Raw genomic sequence first — 19964 nt, forward strand, 5'->3', positions numbered from 1 at the left:
TAAGTCGGCAAAAAGAGCAAGATCTAACAAGATTAAATATCGGAATCAGGAAATCTGCGCTAGCACCACTGTAGGAGCTGTGCTCCCAGCTAGGGGACATTATTCATAAGACAAATGGGGCTATCCCCGGCTGCTATTGGTGGAACTGATGTGGTTACCTCTTCTATGTTTTAGTAAATCCACTGTTCATTCTCAATTTGTGAGCTGGTCCCCTGCAGCCGGGAGGAAGCCAATTAGTGTAAATGCAACACATTTTGTGAGTGAGATATGCTCATTTACCCGTCATGAGCAGACTGCTCCAGCTTCTGGTTTTCCGGCTGTAGAGCCAGTGGTTAGTAAGAGTTGTCCTATTCAGTCAAATGCTCCTCCTTTGAAATTTTTGTCATGGAATGTTAATGGAATTTCAAAACAGCTACCTAACTTTATTGATTCCCATGATGTTTGCCTCTCTCAAGAGACCTGGGCTTTGTCCCCTATCCATAGATGTGGGTTCACATCTATAAAGGTAAAGGGAACCCGGTGTGGAAGGGGCAGACCCTCAGGTGGGTTAGAGATTTGGGTTAATACTTCCCTAAAATGTCAAATTAAGAACATTCACATTGACTCAATAGATTTGATGGTGGTTGTGCTTATTCTATCCCCTGGTGTGGTTTTTATAATTTGTAATATTTTTTTGTAAATTTATTTTTTACACAGAAGACAACCACAATAGCTGTTAAAGGGCTAGCATAAGTTGAATAGGTGCAGTTTTTACATCGGTGTTTATATAGCTAACCCCACATGTCATTATATTGGAAGAGAGAAGGAGGCAGGGATGAAAGGAGCGAAAAACAAGTGGTGAAAAAAGTAGGAGACAGGCATCTGACATTCTGTGAGGATGTTTGAGCTCGCATGCAGGCCCACCCGGGCTATATTTGGATGCGTCTCTTTGGATCCAAGTCGATACAATTGTCTTGGTGTCCTTGCAGTATTTTAATAGAATGAGTCCTAATCCAGGTGAGCCAGTGGTTCTCAATATCTTTGAGACTGCACTCACAGAGCAAAATGGGAGGGGTTTCCTTTTGGTGGCATGAGACTTAATACAACATTTGAACCACAGATTGATAATCAACTGGAATTGGCGGCAAATTGTGATGGTCAGTGGGGTATGCCTCCCCTATTCTGGTCTTCAAAAGCCAGCCAGGTATTGGCCCTCACACTTAACTTTGATTTAAAAAGCTGCAAATAGCAGGTCCCTATATGATAGTTTAGCTAAAACGACTTTTAATAGACCTGGATAGGTCAGTCATATTGTTTACTTTCTTGTAGATGTGAAGCCATGGCTGCATATAATAGTTATGGAAGTGGTCAATAGATCTGATAGCAACCACCATGCACTAACCCTAACCCTGACTGATAATTTTAGAATAAACCCAGCCCGAAGGGTCCTCGTGGTTTGAGGTGCCTTTCTGCATCTAACAATAAAAAAATAGTGTGGAAATGATTGGGAAAAAATCTTTTATCTCTTGAGGCAGCAGTTTCTAAAGTAAGAACTGAAGTAGAGTTTCTCACATTCCTCAATGATTCCACCAGATTTGAGTTGCTGGAGTTGAGACACATTGTACTTTTTAACCAGATCAGGGATCTGCTGGGCAAAACACCAAAGGGAGTGTGAGCTTCCCCTAGTCAAACCCATGTTGCAATCGCTCCTGTAGGTTAACTGAAACCGATTTGTTGGTGGCAGTGCAATCCAATATGCGCCATAATATGCCCAGCTGTAGAGGCAAATCTATACAGGTTTTGTCAAGGGCAAGAAAGGAGTGGGAGGATAAAATTTGGCTAACTCTTCATAAGGCCATGATTTCTAATGATAACCATACATTTTGGCACCTGGCCTCCACTTGTACTACTAGTATTCAAACTGTGTTGGATCTTTGTGTACAACCTGATGATTGGGTAGATAATTTCGGAAAGTTATATTCTAGCAGTGGAGCAATAGCTGTGGATGATAAACTGATTGAATGTGTCTCTGCTCAGGAATCTATTAACACTCTTGTCTTCACCTTATCAAAGACTCTAAATGCATGTATTCCTGCCAGTGCCTCAGGTCTGGACAGGAACCTCAACGATTTATTTAAAGCCAACATGGAAATGTGGGGACAGGATAGTATATAAATATTCTGTTGAATGCTACACTGTTGGGTTTTGCAAATCCGGCTTCGTGGAAGTTTGCTAAGATCCCGCCCATCTGCAAAGAAGGGGAATCGGGCAAGTATGGTGAACTATCGCCCCATCAGTTTTATGATTTGTTACAAAAATTTTTTTGCAAATAACTACTGTATCACCTGCAGAATTGGATTGGTGAGGAGGGTATTCTGTCTGACTTCCAGGCGGGCTTTCGCACAAGTATCAGTACCCTGGATCATGTCCTTAGGTTTGTATGTCTAAATTGGCGCGAGGTGTCACTCCGTGGGAAAAATCTGTATGTCGCTTTTGTAGACCTGCTCACAGCATTCTGCCTTGTTCCCCGGGCAAGTATATGGAGAGTACTGGAAAACCTGGGTATTCAACCCTCCTTATTGAACATTTTAGTGAGACTCCATGTGGGAAATAAGGCTCAGGTTCGATGGGGCACAAATGGACAGCTTACTGATCCATTTAGGGTGGTCCGAGGAGTCAGACATTGTTGTGTTTTAGCCCCTACCCTCTTTTCTCTGTATACATGCAGTGATTGACCACCTTAGTAAGGAGCGGTGTGATACACCAACATACGGGGAAGGAGGGTTCCGGTCCTCCTTTTCGTCGATGACACCTTATAAATTTCGAAGACAATGCAGGGCCTACAACACCTTTTGAACTATTTTTCTTCCTTCTTTGCTGAGAGGGGCCTTGAGTTAAACGGTACCAAATGCATGTTTTTCTCTAGGGCAGACATTTTCCTTGTAGTAGACATATTTTGGTGGAAAACATGCCTTTCGATCATGTTTACTCCTTCTATTATTGTGGCGTACGGTTGACACCTAACCGTTGGCCCTTGTGACTGTAAGAAATGGGATCTCTGGTTGGCTGAGGCTTGCGCCAGAGCAAGGCAGAGACCACCACTCTAGTCAGGGCAATGGAGTTACACACCAAGAATAACCCCTGCTCACCCCCTTGGCAACGTGACACGAGCAGTAAGGCTTATCCCGGAGGCAATGTGTAGAGCAGTTGCGCACGCACCCACCAGCAACAACATCCCAGGCCCCCCAAAAAAGGGACTCCACACAAGGTTATATCAAAAATAGCCTTTGTATTCTCAAAACACATCAGATAGTAATCACACAATATACATTGTGCCAACTGGCACGGGCAATATTAACAAGGGATTATTTACACATGATAGGGCCCGTGGGCAACTGTCAGAATCAGCACTTGGTAAAGAAATAGTATCTGAATATAAATGAACTTAAAACACAGGCAGTAATCACTGGCAGACACTATACTCAGTGTCAACCTGAAATATAAATCCTAACAGGCACAATATCCCACAAGTCTAAATACATTAGACCCTAACCACCTAAGTAAGAATTACACTAGTGGCGTAAATCACACAGGGAAGTATAATCTCCCTAACACAAACCAAAACAGGTAAAACAACCTCCTATGCATAAATCATATCTAGAGGTATCAAACAGGGTGGGCAAAACATACTATAGACAATACATTTCCTAGCACCCAAAAGCATTAGCACATAAATCACTTGAGCACATAAATCACATTAGGGCCTGGTGCCCTATAAAAGTAACCATCCCCCTGGCCAACTGGCCATCTAAAAAGGGGCTCATTGCAGCTGCCCAATACTTGCTGGGTAGCTGAGAGCAATAAACTGGATCCCTAAACGCTGCAGCTGGCACTAAGTGCTGCGCAGCTGGGGAAGGTCAAGGTAGGGCGAAGGAGTGCGTCTCACTCCTAGATTCACCAAGAACAGGTCCCCTGAAAGAAATACCTAAACGGTGCAACTGCCCACTACTTGCTGGGCAGCTGTGAACTGTAAACTGCAGCATGGACTCTCACTAGCCCTTAGGAATAAAACTGCGCCCAAATGTTGGAGCCCTCTAGGTTCTTGCAAGGACTATGCCCCAGGGAGCACACGGGCTCCTTAAATAATGAGGCCCTTTTTAAGACAGGAACTTGCCCTTGGGCAATAGAGCATGAGCCCCTCAGGGCCCAGGTACACCAATAACAATGGGGGGAGCCCCTTGGGCTCTAGAAATAACTGGGGCCACTGTTGGAGCCACCTAGGCTCTGGGGGCAATGGTGGGCCTGGAACTGCCCCAGGGCCACTTTGGCCCTTTAAGAAATAATTGTCCAAGTCGGTGGAGCGGCCCGCTGGCAGATGGTGCCTCTCTAACTCGGTGCCTCGTACTGGCACCACCATGCACACGCGGAGCTACCCCCCCACGGCCCGTTAACACTCACCGGGCTGTACTCTGGCAGGAGCTCCTCCGGGCGGCGATAGGCTGACTCTTGTGCTCATGGTAGGGGCAGGCACCGGCAATGTGCCTCGCGCCCCCTCCGCTGTTCACCTCTGTTGGCTGGCACCCGCGGGGCTCTCCCTCAGCAATGGGAGCCCTGCACCGGCAGGCGCCAGCATCCTCTCTCGGGCGGTTTCCTGCGGGCGGCCCCGGGTCTCTCCACAGCTCACGGGAGCCCCGGACCGCAGGAGGCCTTCACTCGGCCTGCTTCTCTTCTGTGGGTGGTAGGGGGCAGGCACTGGCAGTGTGCCTCGCGCCCCCCCTCCGCTGGAATAGACGGCGACGCTTACGGGTCTCTCTCTCCTGACGAGAGCCCCGCGTCCTCTCAGCACCAGTCTTCACCCGGTCCCCCATCTCGGGACGTGGAGCCCTCAAGGCTCCGGACTAACATCTTTTCCGGCGGCGGGCACGGGACTTCTTTTGGAAACCGGAAGTCCCGCCCGCCGTCAGGCACCGTAGTGCCTGACTTCCTGTTTTGCCCGCCGCTGCGGCGGTGAATCTCGGGGCACAACGAGGGGTAGGCTCCCTCTTAATTAGCGATTAAACAGCGGGGTGGGCGCCCGCTTCGAGGCGCAAATAAGCAGGGTGGGCAGCCGCGTTAATTAAAGAAATAAAATGAAGACGCAGGGTGGGCACCTGCGCACTGGGCACCATTAAATAAGCGGGAATAATAGCGATAAAGCGCCCCAGGCGCTAAAGGTACTGGCACCCAGCCCCACAGAACAAAACAGAGCTTCATTAGTCCTAGGGCATCAAGGAGGGCAATGTGGGGCCCAGGGGTCAGCACACAGGGCGCTCCAGCAAGGAGACAGCCCCCATGGCATTCCCTCATGGGCCCCAGCAGCAGCAAGCCCCCTCCTGTTTAGAATCCAGCAAGAACTCCAGGCATCCAGGGGCAGCGCAGGGCAAGGTAGGGCGAAGGAGTGCATCTCACTCCTAGATTCCCAAAAACAGGTCCGCTGCAGCAGCACGCCCCTGGTAGATTCAAGTCAGGAACAAGAACAAAATCATGGGGTCACAGCCCCTCTTGTATACACATATTTCCTTTGTCGCCAAAGGTGCAGGCAAGGGGCGAACCAGATGCAACTGGTTCTTGAGCACTTTGTTTTGCTCAGCCCCTCTCCCTATTCACAGGACAGGCCAGGGACATCAGACACACCACAGGGGGTGGGGCCAGCATTGTGGAGGGAAGGCCCAGACCTATTCAGGTCCCAGGTGCAACTCCTCCCTGCCATCAACATGCAGATCTCCCCATTCACCACCGGGCAGACCCATCCTGACTCCTGGAGCCAAGCACACCAGCCAGCTCCAGCCAATCAGAAGCCAGACAGTCAATTCACATTCACTGCACAGACATGCCAACTTCTAAAAGTGGCACTTCTCCAATAGACACAATAAATCTGCGCACATCATCGCGCAGCATTTAATCTCCCGAGGTCGCACATTCCAAACTCGACCCTGCACTCCCCACACATCAGGAACTACCATGGACACACATATTCCCCATGCATTCCTATGGGAGGGCACGCCAATCTCACCACACACACTCCGAGAGCGCACGCACTTTACACTGGGCCACAGTGCTAAAGCGCGCAGAGACCAGAAATCACTATCATCATGTCAGAGTTCAAAGCAAAAAGTTCAGGGGTGAACCTACCAAAAGGGCCAAGTCCAACAGTGACGCTTACCCAACAGTCTGTAAATCTGGTGATGGTGCACTGCAGAACCTCTTTCAGGAGGGTGGCTCCTGTCCTGGAGATTTATAATGTCATAGTTATTGGGTCTGTATAATATGGTGCTGAAGTATGGGGCTCATCAAACCATATTAGCCTTGCTATGGATGAGCATAGGATTATGAGGTCTATCTTCTCACTTCCAATGAGTACTACTCTTGTCCCCCTGTATCTAGACCTTGCCCAGAGGAAGATATTGCACAAATGTTTTGGTATCCTTTACAGACTACAGTCGATCTTGAACCCTGTCTTGAAGGTGTCAGAGATTAACTGACTCATCCGGGTGTAGTTAATATCCCCTGGTTTCATGCTATTAAGACTCTCCTACAGAGGTTGAGTCTAGACGTTTATTGGCTTTTCCGGGCGCAATTGGGCCAGTTATCTAGAGAAAAGATATAAAATCTTTATTGGGAAGCAGCAACTATGGACATCTTTTATTGATTTTAAACCTTCCATGACTTTTGAGCTATCAATTGATTAAATTGAACCTTCTATTGCACACAAACTGTAGCTGAAGTTTAGACATGGCATCCTTCTGGTAAAATCCTTTATTTTTAAGTGGTCTGCAGGGAGTGAGGGTGGTGACGACCAATGTCCAGCATGTGGGGGGGAAGAAACATTGAAACACTTATTGTTCTTTTGCCGCCAGTACAGTAGTTTGCAAGCAAAGTGGATTGTGCAAGAATCTTGGTACTAGGAAAGACCGAGTTGCTCTTAGAATTTTAAGTACCAGTACATCCAGGCCCCATGTCGTCGGGGTGGCTAAATTTCTCATGGCAACCTGAATAAGGCACTCCAAGTGCCTATAAGTTGTGTAAGTCACCTCCAGAGCAGCTAAGACTGGGAAGAAACCAGTGGAGTGTTTAGCAAACTGTAAATGTGTTTAGCCTATGAACTGTTTTATTTTGTCTTAATAATTCTGCTGGACTGTTTTTTTAAATCTATTTAGTACTCTGTAAACTGTGTCTTTTTTCTACTTTGTGTGATTCAGACTGACTGTTATTTCTACAGTGGTCTACCCTGACCAAAGCAGCTTTATGCAACATAGAGCAACTCAACAAAATATAAGAGGAGTCTATAATACGCTTTACAGAAGGAGAACATTCTCACTGCTGTTTAATCTGGAAAGGGGGATTTGCAGGTGTGCCCCTTCATTTCCTTGCTCTTTCCATAAGCAGTTGAACCAATGGCATGCATGGTCAGGACTCACCTGGTTCAAATGGGGGAATAGCCTGGTGGATAAAGTATCACTATATGCAGAAAACATCCAAATTTACATAAGAAACCAAGAAAAACATCAGGGTTGGCAATGATGAAAATCCTACGAACGTTTAGTCACTTTTCAGGTCTGGGAGTCAACTGTGATAAATCTAAATTATATCCATTGTGCCCGGTGAGGGACCTGGGTGGGTGGATGCAGGACCATGACTTACAGCTATGAGGGTGTCACTTAAGGCATTTACATGTAACAAGGGTACATATTTGTTTATTTAATGTATAGTATTTATTAGTGTATGTGTAATAAATGTGTTTTTCTTTTTTCAAAAGAAAAGACACTGACTGGAAAATAATTTATTGAGTGTTGGTGTTCCGTGTCAGTGAATGAAAATTACTTGTCCACACCACCTTCCTTGAATAGGCCTTGAACTGACTGCTCTACTTTACTATCCTGCGAGAGTGAAGTCTAGCAATGGGGGACCTACGGCCACATGCATCATTGTAGGATTTTGCACTTCCTAAATTGCGAAAATTAAGGAATCGCAATTTAGGAATTGCAAAATCCTATGCATCAAGAAATCCTAAAAGTTTTTAGGATTTCTTAATTTTCGGAAATTGCGATTCCTCAATTGCGAATCGCAATAGGAATGGCATTACATTGATTCCTATGAGCCTAGAGGCCCATAGGAATCAATGCCGTTTTGCATTTCTTTTTTTTTGAACTCGCAATTTGTTGATGCATTGCAAGGGTGCAGAGGGGGGTCCAAAGGACCCCCCCCCTGCACCCCTGAAATGTATTTTAAAGTGCATGTTTCACACTCACATGTCCTAAGGACATGTGTGTCTGTAACATGAAAGTTTAAAAAATGCAATTTTTTGCTTTTTTAAAGATTTTCGCAAATTAACACGAGGGTCAACCTCGTGTTAATTTGCACTTCCTATTTCAAAATTCGCATTTTTTTAAAAATTGATGCATTGCATTTAAGGAATCGCACAAATGCGATTCCTTAAATGCAATCGCATTTTTAGGAAATGCAAAAAAAAGCAAATTTTGAAACATTGTTTCATGCATCTCAAAAACTTATTTAGGAAGCGCAAACGGCCGAATTTACCGATTCGCACCGTTTGCACTTCCTAAATAGGTTGATGCATGTGCCCGTTGGTTCCTAGTAAGGAGAGAATTGTGGGTTTACTACTTGGAATAATATATTTCTTTACGTTAAAATAATCCCTTGAAATTAAAAGAGAAAAAAAGGTTACTTGAGGTTAAAGTTAGTTCAAAATGTCAGTTAGAAAATACCATTTTAATTTAAAATTAGCCAGGTGTAGGTAACTGCCCCAACTTTGGCCCCCACCATGCACTGTTTATGACGTCACATATTACATCACCCATGACATGTTCAATGACATCTTTGATGACATCACTCATGACATTAAAAATAATATCATTTAAAAGTCAGTTACAGTCTGGGATTGTTTGCATTAGGGCTGTGAGAAACTGGGTTACTGGTTGAGGGGGGTAAAATTCTACTGAAACAGCAACCACAATTCTGGTCAGGGTGAAACACAAACAACTTCCCAAATTAACCTGTGCTCAACCCTCTGGTAGCTTGGCACAAAGCAATTAGGCTTAACTTAGAGGCAATGAGTAAAGTATTTATGCAGCACCTCAAACAGTAATAAAGGGAAAGTACAACACAGGAAAAATACAACACAGATCTAGAAAAATAAAGTAAATTTAAGTAGATTATTTGACAACAAATCAACAAATATTCAATCAGCACAACCAGAGATATTTTAAAGATTTAAGTAGAAATAGTGCTTAAAAGCATGAAGGGACAACTGTGGTTATCTGGTCATGCCGAATTGGGACAAAGTCACAAGTTCAGGTCAATGGCGATGGAGCATGGGCTGGCTACAGGGACTAAATTAGGCCTGATGAACAAAGTACTTAAATCCTGGTTGTGGTGAGTTGGGAGATCCCGCATCAGGTATGCATTGCACAGCGGCAGTTCCAATGAGCAGTGGGATGCGATGAGAGCTCCTGCATTGCCACATCTACGCCCACCTGAGAGACCTTCACTGGCTCCCCGTAGACAAGAGGATCACATTCAAGCCCCTCACCCACGCACACAAAGCACTCGACAACACCGGACCGACCTACCTGAACAACAGACTCAGCTTCTACACCCCCACCCGACATCTCCGCTCCGCAAGCCTCGCCCTCGCTGTCGTCCCCCACATCCAACGAAAGACGTCCGGCGGCAGATCCTTCTCCTACCTCGCCGCCAAGACCTGGAACACTCTCCCCACCAACCTAAGACAGACCCAAGACCTACTCACCTTCAGAAGACTCATCAAGACCTGGCTCTTCGACCAGTAGCAGCACCCCCCCCCCCCTCAGCGCCTTGAAACCCTAGCGGGTATGTAGTGCACTTTATAAATATTTTTGATTGATTGATTGCAGATGCATTGCACAATGGTGTTCTGAGGAGCTGCAGGGTTACAATGTGATATCCTGCATCAAGGATGAATCGAGCAGCAACAGTGCCAAGGATCTGTAGGTCTGCAATGTGAGGTCTGGCTTCATGATGTTCAATCAAAAACAACCCCACTGCCTGAAACTTATTTAATTAGTATAGCATACCATCTCTATTCTAGACGGTATGCTATGCTGAATAAATAGGTTTCAGGCAGTGGGGTTGTTTTTGATTGAATGTGACGTTTCCCCCTGTTCCCCTGCCTAGGTATTTGCTCAGGGGCCCACTTCTTTGTTATTTTGCTGCTTCACGATGTGTCATACATTGGTGATTCCACCGAAGAGCTGCGTAGTTGCGATCCAAAGTCCTGCATTGAGGATGTATTGCCCAGTGGTTTTATTAAGGAGCTGCAGTGTCCTGCATCAGGGATGAGTTGCGCACTAGCGGTTGTAGTGCAGAGCTGCGAAGCAATGCAGCACTCTGTGTGGTGATGCTAGGAACACAGCTGGGTTGGCAGAGCACCTTCAGGCCCACTTCCAATGGTTCAGGATTGTGGTGGCACCAATTGGGGGATAGACTCATAGCAGGCAGCGTCCAACTGCAGGGTTCAGGGTGGTTGGGGCCTTTTCTGTCCATGAGACTGTGCTCAGGAGGCCAACCAACTATCCCTTGGAGTCATGAGTCACTCTAGTGGTCTGAGGATCCACCCTTTATCCTTGGCACCAGTTTGGAATAGAAGAGATTTCTAGAGGGTTACACCCCCAGAGGGGTTTGGAATTTCCTTCCTCCCTGCCCTGGCCCAAGCTTGTCTGACAACACAAAAGACTAGTATGAAACCTGTGTGCGTGTACTGAGGTAGAGCCTTTGTGATGCGTAAGTGTTGTAGGTGACAGCTCCCCTCCCCTATCAAGTCAGAGATAGCACACCCTGCCAACACCTATTCCCCCTTTGTCTCACTGTCTGGGAAAAATATACAAAGACCAACTGTCAACTACACCTAGCTATGAGACCCAGGATACAAGCTACAGGCACCAAATCATTGGGAAAAGATAATGGCAAGTTTCTAAAAGTAGTTAATGAGTACAATGGAACCTAAGAATCGATAGGGACCAAGGGTAGTAAGTATTACAGGAACCGAGGTCTCTGAAGTCAATGAATAGATAGTAATGCTCTGGATTCGAGGATAATGTCTAGGAGTAATCAAAAATGCAGATGTAGTACACTTTTAATCAAGCATATATATGTGTGTGGAAGAATAACCTCACTTGGATAATCCGCAATGGGTGTTAAAAACATGAAAACAAACAGGAATGAAACATTAAATGACCAGCAGCCATATCCACAATGAGGGTCACTTATTTACAAGAAGGAGAACACTACTGCACTGCAAATTTTCCAACTGTCAGTTCCATGATGGTGAATTGAATTTAAGCTTCATTCTTCTCAAGACACCCAGCACCTCAGAAAAGGAAACAACTAAGTCCCATTCTGCCATTTGAATTTAGAAGAATTTGATTAAGAAATATCCAAAGCTCCAGAGCTTCAGGAGTACAAACTTGCTGCAAGTATCCAGTCTTAGCCACAGATGTGATTACAAATGTATTGGTGGCCCATGCAAGAAAGGTTTTTCTTATGAAAAAGTGATCAAGTCCCCTTCTGCATTGCGACGTAGAAATGTTTTCAAACTTTTTGACTGCTAGACTTTCACCTGGGCCAATCTACTTGGTGTATCCAACTAGGGTTCCATAGTGGTCCTGCTCAAATTGCATGTAGGTCCCGTTCTACTGCTTCCCCAGACTATCATTGGCACTTTGTTCTTCTTATTCTCTTTAAGATAAAATTGGTTGTGCAGTTTTATTGTGTTTTGGGTAACTTTTTCTAATGTGTATAGACTGCTTAAATGCTTTACATATTGCCCTTGATTTGAGTCTGACTGCTTTGAGTTACGTTAACAGAAACTGAGCGTAAATTCATTTAATTTTATTTGGGTGACATCTAGTAGGTGGTGGCCTTATTATTTAAGGTGGACACATTTCCAATCCAAATAATAATCCACTTTCCTACAAGTAAGAAGTGATTAACTATGGCTGGACTGACAGCGTACAATGCGAAGAACAGTGGATAGGAAAATAGTACACCATACTATTTAAGTGAACATTCCCCAGAACATTGCAACATCACCTAGATTTTAGAATTTCAGGGTAAAATATGTTCATTTATACTACTATATTACCATGCTAGAGCGGATATCATGTTTATTCACAGAAATGACATGCACACACTAATTTGTGCTTAAGGTTCAAGTATAGTAATTTATAATATACTTTACCTGTCCCCCTGAAAGCAATGAGCAGCAGAGATTAGCCAATCCTTGGATAAAACAGAACCACCGCAATAGGCTCCTCCAGAAAAGTGTAGACTGACTTGCCACGGCCATTCCCCATCCACTGAGTCCGAACCTCCAATTATGCGGTTAAGAATGTTAGACTTTTGACCACAGTCTACAACACAACAAGCCACATTGTTTAGTGTGAGTCCTAGTGAGCATAAAGCATATAGAAATACTTTGCTAAGGAATGAACATACTATTATTTCTATTAAAGCATTCTGAAAAATGTGTTCATCACCATGTATACCGTTGACACATATGACTTCATCAGTTTATAGCCAGAGATCATGTTATTTCACATGCTTCAAATCACCTGTCTTAATATATGAGTAACACAATAACTAATATTGAGTTCTGCAAGTGCCTAGGCGCCTTGCATATAAAATGTGTGGGCATAACTGTTCATGGTTTGGTACCATTGTTAATAACATTGTGGTGAATGCATGTATTTTAGTTCAGGATTCTTTTTAGATATTTTAAAAGAAAAGGAATTCAAAATAAACAAATACTAAAAATGCATGTGATCCAGCAGTTCACCAATAACAGATACTCCACTACCACATACTCACCTGGGCCCATAAAACTCACAGTGATTAAACTGCTGGGTGGGTCAAGTTTTATATATTTTCACAAACTGTTTAGGATTAGTTTATTCAATACTTCTGTTCAACTAACCCTTCGCAAATCAACACGTTCCTTCCTCTGATCGATGGACCAGTAGTTGAATCTAGTTGATGCTGATAATTAACTAACTTTTCTATACTTTAAGTAAATCACCACAGACTCAAGAAGTTTTCAAATCTTTATCTAAATTTCTAGATGCATGTGAACAATCTCAACTAGAGGCACAATACGATTTAAGAAAACAGGATTTAAAGAGATGTACAATGTGGCATCCGAAATTATGATTCCTACCTTGAACTAGTTGCTGTATTGAGAATTCTATGATGTAAATTGATATCAAGTTTCAAAAAATCCTTTTTACGGCAAGGAATAAGCATTTCTTTCCACCGTGTTTATATATAATTAAATCTGAGTTTTTTTCTTGTTGAAATGTTCCCAAAGCATCCACTAGGGCTATCACAAGATGACGATGACATTCTTACCAACATAGAGCCTGATCACAGATTTAGCAGGCAAAAAGTGACTACTGTGCAATGTGTCAGAAGATGCACAAACTTCACCATACAGCATTCGTTGATCCATCTCAGTTATAAATATTTGTTTTTGGGTGAAATCTGTAAATTATGCAGCAGGATTGAAGATGACGTGGCAACTGTGCCTATGAAATCACAAATATAATGTAGACCTGAAATGATGAGATTTTTATTTATTTTTTCATTTTTTTTTAAAGAATCTTTATTGTCATAGTACGGAGATACAAACATGAGCCTACAACCAGTCCGGCCGGCTGCTATTCAAATCGACTAAAAATAATGTAGTATAAAGACATACAGCGGTCCGGAGTGCAAAAGCTAAGTAACATCCAGGATATATCATGTAATTAAGTACCATGCGATAATAAGGATCTGAGACGGTTCATTTTGTAATAACGAAAAATAAATGAAAATCAATGTCGCATAATCACACACACCCCTAACACAGCTGACTAAAAGCAAAGGATTTTACGCCAGTGATGTACATAGATGAGAAGACTGGGGAGGGGGTATATGAGTCAGGATAGACGCAATAAACACTAAGCAATCATGGCGAACAAGCCCCATCCCTCAAGGCGAAACACAATAGGGGAGACATGGAAGACGACGACATCGAAAAAGGAAAGGGCAAAGGGCCATAGAAACAAAGACAGAACAAAATAACAAACCCATCCCCCAACCCTCCACCCTGCACCCCTGCAAAAGTCTACGGCCTACCCCCCCAGCAGCGTGCCTGTCGCCCTAAATAAGAGACCCGAAATACAGAGAAGAGAAAGAGAAAAAGAAGGGGAAAAAATATAGGAGAAGGGCCCTCGATCTAGTTATCCGGCCCCTCCCGCCTCCGCATGCAAAAATCGTATAAACAGTAATGGTAAAAGAAGTACAGGTAGCAGCAATCACGTACAATGCAATAAATGACATCCCCGCTAAGCGCCCCTCAAATCACCATCAGCCAGCCATGAGTCGCTCCATGTACCAAGCGAATTCACCCCTGGCCTCGTTTGTCAATAGCACTAACGTTGAACAAGTCCTCAAACGGGATACAAGGCAGCACAAAGGGTCCGATTACACCGGGAGGGTCAGGCAGCGTCGCCGCTCCACAGGACCCCAACCACTGAAGTTTCACCGATGATGCATGACGGAAGTCAGATTGGAACAATGTCAACACCGCCAAAAGTCTCGAGTCCGAACACAGTCCCGCCAGACACGGAAAGGGAAACACACGATGCGGGAAGCGCCAAAACCCCAACGGGGCCGCCCAAGCCGTGTAACGATGTTGTTCCTCCACTTGCCGATCAAAGAAAGGCCCCGGTGAGACAATCACATGCACCACAGGTGCATCCACAGTAGGCTCATGAACCAAAACCATCCACGTCTCTAAGAATGTAGACTCATCCGGGGAATACGTCAATGAAGCAGAGGCAGACACATCGGCGCCTCTTTGAGAGCGAACCATGTCGGTACAAGATGGCGGCACAACAATGGCGGCCATCCTCTGTCCCAAATCACGGGCCCCCCGGATCAGGGCCGTCTGCAGGGTTGTTAGTGCAGCCAGTATATGTTTGGGCGTGGGCGTTTTCTCACATAGCCAGACCCCGGGCTTCTCTCGTGCACCGGTTTCTCTGCCCGGGTGAGGGGTGCACGGGAAAGTGTCATCCGCCATTTCAGCCATCACGTTCTCTTTTTCCTCCACCGCACCTCAGGATCGGGTCCGACCCCCGGGATCAGCAGGATTCACAGCGGTATCTCAATAGTCAGGGCAGGCAGCAGAAAGGAGAGACATCAAAAGGCTAAACAAGCTCCCTGCTGCCCGGGAGTCACCCACCGGTTCCCAGGGAGGGCTGTTAACATAACGGGGTATCACACCGAAGGGGAACTGGGCACCGCGGACTCTCTTCGTCCCAGCTATTTCACACCTCCCGCAGGGCAACCCACTATTGGGAGTGGGTTGGCATCATCTCTTCCGGCTCGCAGATCTCAGGTTCTCTCCGACCGGCTTCCCATCGCAACCAGAGGCCACTGGTGGTGCAATCACGGCCGGACACTCCCCCAACTCAAGATCCCGGTCTCAGCACCTCGAAGGCCGCCAAAGAGACGGGGACAGTTCTTCGGGTTTACGGCGCGGTGGAGCCTCAAAAGCAGACGGTAAGTGAATGCTTTCCTTCACCCACTTAAAGTAGCAAATACTGCTCAGGTGTATCGCCAGGATATACGTGCGGGGCGGGAGGGCTCACGGAGCCAAGCGGTTATGCAGCCATCCCGATCGCCATCTTGGCTCCTCCTCCCAAAATGATGAGATTTTGAGATGATTTATGAACATTATATTATGATGCTAATTCTACGATTCTTTTTAAAATGCAAACTCAGTGGTGAATAGCGCGTTCAGATAGTAGAGCCAAATGACACTTATACACAAACTGGTGTACTAGAGGAAAGCGTACACAAACCTGTGTTGCCCAAAAGTGGTCGTTTGGAGATTGAGGCACCAACAGCCTTCTTGGGGGATTCAAGACACTTACATAACAATGCAATCTTGCACTGAAGAAACTGTAGCCGAATCTATTTTCTATTTCTATTGTAAATGTCTGTTGGTTTTGGAGACTACAAGAAAGAGTGAGGAGTCATACTTATGTTGTCAGTTTTGTAAAACATTCCCTTTATGGTCCTTTGAAAGATCGTCCATGGAATACTCCACCAGTGACATTTTAGCCTCAGAACAGGCCAAGACCTTCACTGTGGCTCCAGTAAGAGATGTTTTCTAAAATGACGTAATCAAATGACCCCGTAATCGGAGCAAATCGTCTTGCCCTCTGCAGTTACCACCAAAAGACACGTCCTGCGCACCACAACTGTAAAATACGACAGCTTTAACGATAAATTATTACAAATGCTCTAATAGAGCATCCTCAAACTGTCACTATAGCATAACTAGTTTTTCTCAAAGGCAAGGTCCACAGATAAAAGAAAACATGGTCAGAAGCGAATGTTCCACAAAATTACTTCTAAATCACCCCAACTGCTTACCAAAATGTCACCATTGAATCACCTTGAATAAAATAGTTAACACACCTATTGGTTCTATCTCATATTATTACATAAGTTGGAATTAAAAATATCAACTTTGAAATAGCGAAATGTGGACACCCCTAGACAGACATCTGTGAACGTACGAACCCCCGTGAGATGGTCATATGCGTGACCCCCAATTCACCACCAACCACCTATTTTGTCACAGTATAACCGAGCGACAACCTGTCTCTATCTCCACCTCTTTCCTTTCCTTTCACCCTCTTCTCTTCATCTCTTTATTTCCTTGTACAAGGGTGCAACAAGACTAAACAGCATGCATATACAATTGATCGAGTGATACACGCCCACCATGTAGCCCGCCTAGCCCGTTATAACCCCTACGGAGCCCGCGAGGCAACGCTACCACTGTACTGTATGTATATATAAAGATTTGCTAATAAAAACTGTTGAATTAAAAAAACTAATATATGTGTCTCAGACTGTACACTGAATGTATTAACGAACTTATAGCTTTGCAAACATTTAAATTATTGATGTTTTTCTTGAATACACCACCGACCATTCACATTTTTCCTATAGGAGGAATATACATGTCTTGGCAGACTGCTCATGCACTTCAGTTTTAACAATATTTCTTTCTTATTTGGTGCATTGACCCTGCTGGCCATTACGCTCGTCTACCAGGATACACCTCCTTGCTTTTTCCCTAGCGCCTTCTGAGCAGCATACTAATATTAGTGCTTCTCTTTACTTGTAACAGGGTGGCTGAGGACTATCAGAGCTGTCCACGCCTCCTTATACTTTCACAGTCAAATACGCCTGCGCATAGGGGGATAAGCATAACATCAATGCATCAGGAGAGAAGATGGAGCAGTCAAACCTCCCCCTGCACTTATGCCCCATTACAACTCCTAACCCACCAGACCTTCCTTCCTCCTCACCCCGGTGAGAGGCTTAGGTAGTCTTGGTGGCAAGTTTGGACCATCAGTGTGCTATGTTTGATACGGCAACTCAATTCCCAGCAAATGAACTGGGAGGGAGTAAGTGATGTGAGGGTGGAAGGTCATGGGTCACAGTGTTCTAGGAAGTGAGCATGAGTAAGAGTTGTCAATGCATTGTAAAGGAGGATGACTGGTTATAATAAAAGCAGTAACAGGCAAGACATAAATCAATAAATTGTACTTAATAAGGTAGTCCACAAAATGTCAAACCAATTTTATAATAAACAACTGATATGATCACTAGATACCCGCCTACCTTAAATTGGAAGAGCACACAGAATAAGTGAAACAAGGCAAGGCATGAGAATATTTACGTACTACAACTTATTTCATCGCTTCCATCAGGGCAATCCACAGTTCCATCACATTTAGCGTTTTGTTTTTTGATGCATATGCCATTTTTGCACTTAAATGTGACACTGTTGCAGGGAACACCTGAAAGAAAAAAGCTTGTGTCACATGAAGTCACTACAATCTGAACTTTAATTTCTGATCACTCACATCTTCTTACATCCCACTATTTACTCTCCAGAGACAACACTCTTGAGCCTTTATTAATGTAGTGTCACTCGAGGTTTTAATTTGGCTTTTCCATGCTATATCTGTGCATAGCACACAAATTGCAGAGCCTCCACTAAGTTACTTGGGAGTGAGTCCAGGGTTATGAAACAAAAGCTAACATAAAGCCACGTTAAGCCACCCTTTCATTTCAAAATATTTGCTTCTTAAGAAGAATCCATCTTCCCTTTGCATGTCACAGATGTGTTTTTTTTTTTAATTCACCAGCAAATTCTTGAGTTTGTAGCGTAATAAGCGCCCCTTGGACGTGTGCTATAGTGAATTAAGAAGCAAAAGACTCTTACTGGTCCAATGGCTCCCGATTGGGACTCCAGTCAGGCATAATTCAGGATTGGATTGATAAATTAGGGACTACTTTTCCCGAAGATGATGGATCTATGATTTTCAAAATTGTCTATTTTGGTCCTGAAAAGGTCATTGTCCTATATGACACAACAAAACATGTGTTGGTTCGATTATAACCAGTTGAAGTGTTAACCACTGAATGAAGTGTCAGTAAAGAAGACTTGCTCACACAGTCACTCAAGACAATTTCTTTGTGTGCAAGCCCTCACAGATTTTCTTTGACGGATCCCAGGAGATGAAACCTGCCGAAATTTAGCAGAGGACAAGGCCTGGAAGAAAACCAAAACATGTGGAATTCGGTGTGTTACATACTGATTCTTCACGTTATGTCTCTTTTCCAAGTTGAAAACTCACACTACAGGATACTTACCACACCTGGTAAATACATCACCCCATGGTAATGGTAGTTACTGAATGTGGTAAGCAACCCACCCTTTTCCACAAACCTGGTAATCAAGGCAACAGGGCTTGCTTCTGGCTTTGATACATTGATGTACAGTACACTGCTGGAGAGATGAGGGCCTTCATTTAAGGCCCAAGCTATTTAAAAGTGTGCCAATGCACCCCCACCATAAAGAGTGCACATGTGATGGGGCAAGAGTGAACTGTGATTGGCCCATCACACTTGCACAGTTTTTCCACTGATGAGCGTCTTGCAGTAGACAGTGTTACAATCAAGGATGTAGTCTCGTAGGTTACAAAAGATGTAGGTTTATTAGGTTAAGATCAGGTTACAGGTAAATCATGTAAAGCCCCACCATGAGCAGCATCCTGCTGGTCAGCTCTTCTCAATCGAAGTGTCCACTCAATCAAGCAAACAAAACCCTCTCCACATTCTAACCATCCAATGATCTCAGCCATTGTCTGAGCAGCAAGGAGCAGAGCACTAGGGAAGAATGCATTGCAGAATACAAGGCATGGTAAAAATGCACACACTGGGAAAAAAAGGAAATATTGATGGCGGTCTGCCACCAAACCCTCTCATGGGAGAGCCACGACTGCTAGTAGGCGGTAATTACACCCACAGTTATACATTTGTGTCCATTTGCATGGTCCTTGAGCAGAAGTTTTGTCTCCACCATGAATATATAAAAAGAGTTAATAAGGAGCAACTCGTTTTTTTTATAATAGTTTGTGGGTGAATTCAAAATGTCAGCAAATTAGTGCATTATTTGCCAAGTACACATGTCCAATAAAGTATTAAGCATATGTCCAGCGAAACACTATACATACATACAGTCCACTAAGTTTACAGTCTTTTTTTACACATTTTAATGTCACTTTATTATGTGCAATTACTTACTTTCTGTACAGTTCAGTTCATCTTTGCCATCTTCACAGTCTTTTATTCCATTGCAATCATAAGAATTATACCGGTTTAAGTGACGGGTTTGGCAATCTTTTTTAATCGTAGCTAAAATAGAAGACAATTATATTAAAAACCAATTTTCTAATATTAAAGACCTTAATCTTTTGAGGACATAATGCCAACAGCTTTGCACACACCCAAATAAACGTATATACGGTTTGTGATCTTGA

The 19964-nt window shown here is 44.2% G+C and overlaps 1 protein-coding gene across 1 annotated transcript in view; it reads right to left on the bottom strand.

Annotated features, from left to right (window-relative positions):
- The window catches only part of TMPRSS7 (transmembrane serine protease 7), a 434671-nt gene that overhangs the window by 74774 nt on the left and 339933 nt on the right, over positions 1–19964 (bottom strand). Inside the window, exons 13-15 of the mRNA XM_078658964.1 lie at positions 19729–19839; positions 17820–17936; positions 12254–12425 (exon numbers count right to left, since the gene is read on the bottom strand). Of these exons, the coding sequence (XP_078515090.1) occupies positions 12254–12425; positions 17820–17936; positions 19729–19839 (400 nt within the window). The remainder of the gene's footprint in view (positions 1–12253; positions 12426–17819; positions 17937–19728; positions 19840–19964) is intronic.

The sequence above is a fragment of the Lissotriton helveticus genome, chromosome 8 (assembly GCF_964261635.1).
Source record: "Lissotriton helveticus chromosome 8, aLisHel1.1, whole genome shotgun sequence".
NCBI lineage: Eukaryota > Metazoa > Chordata > Amphibia > Caudata > Salamandridae > Lissotriton > Lissotriton helveticus.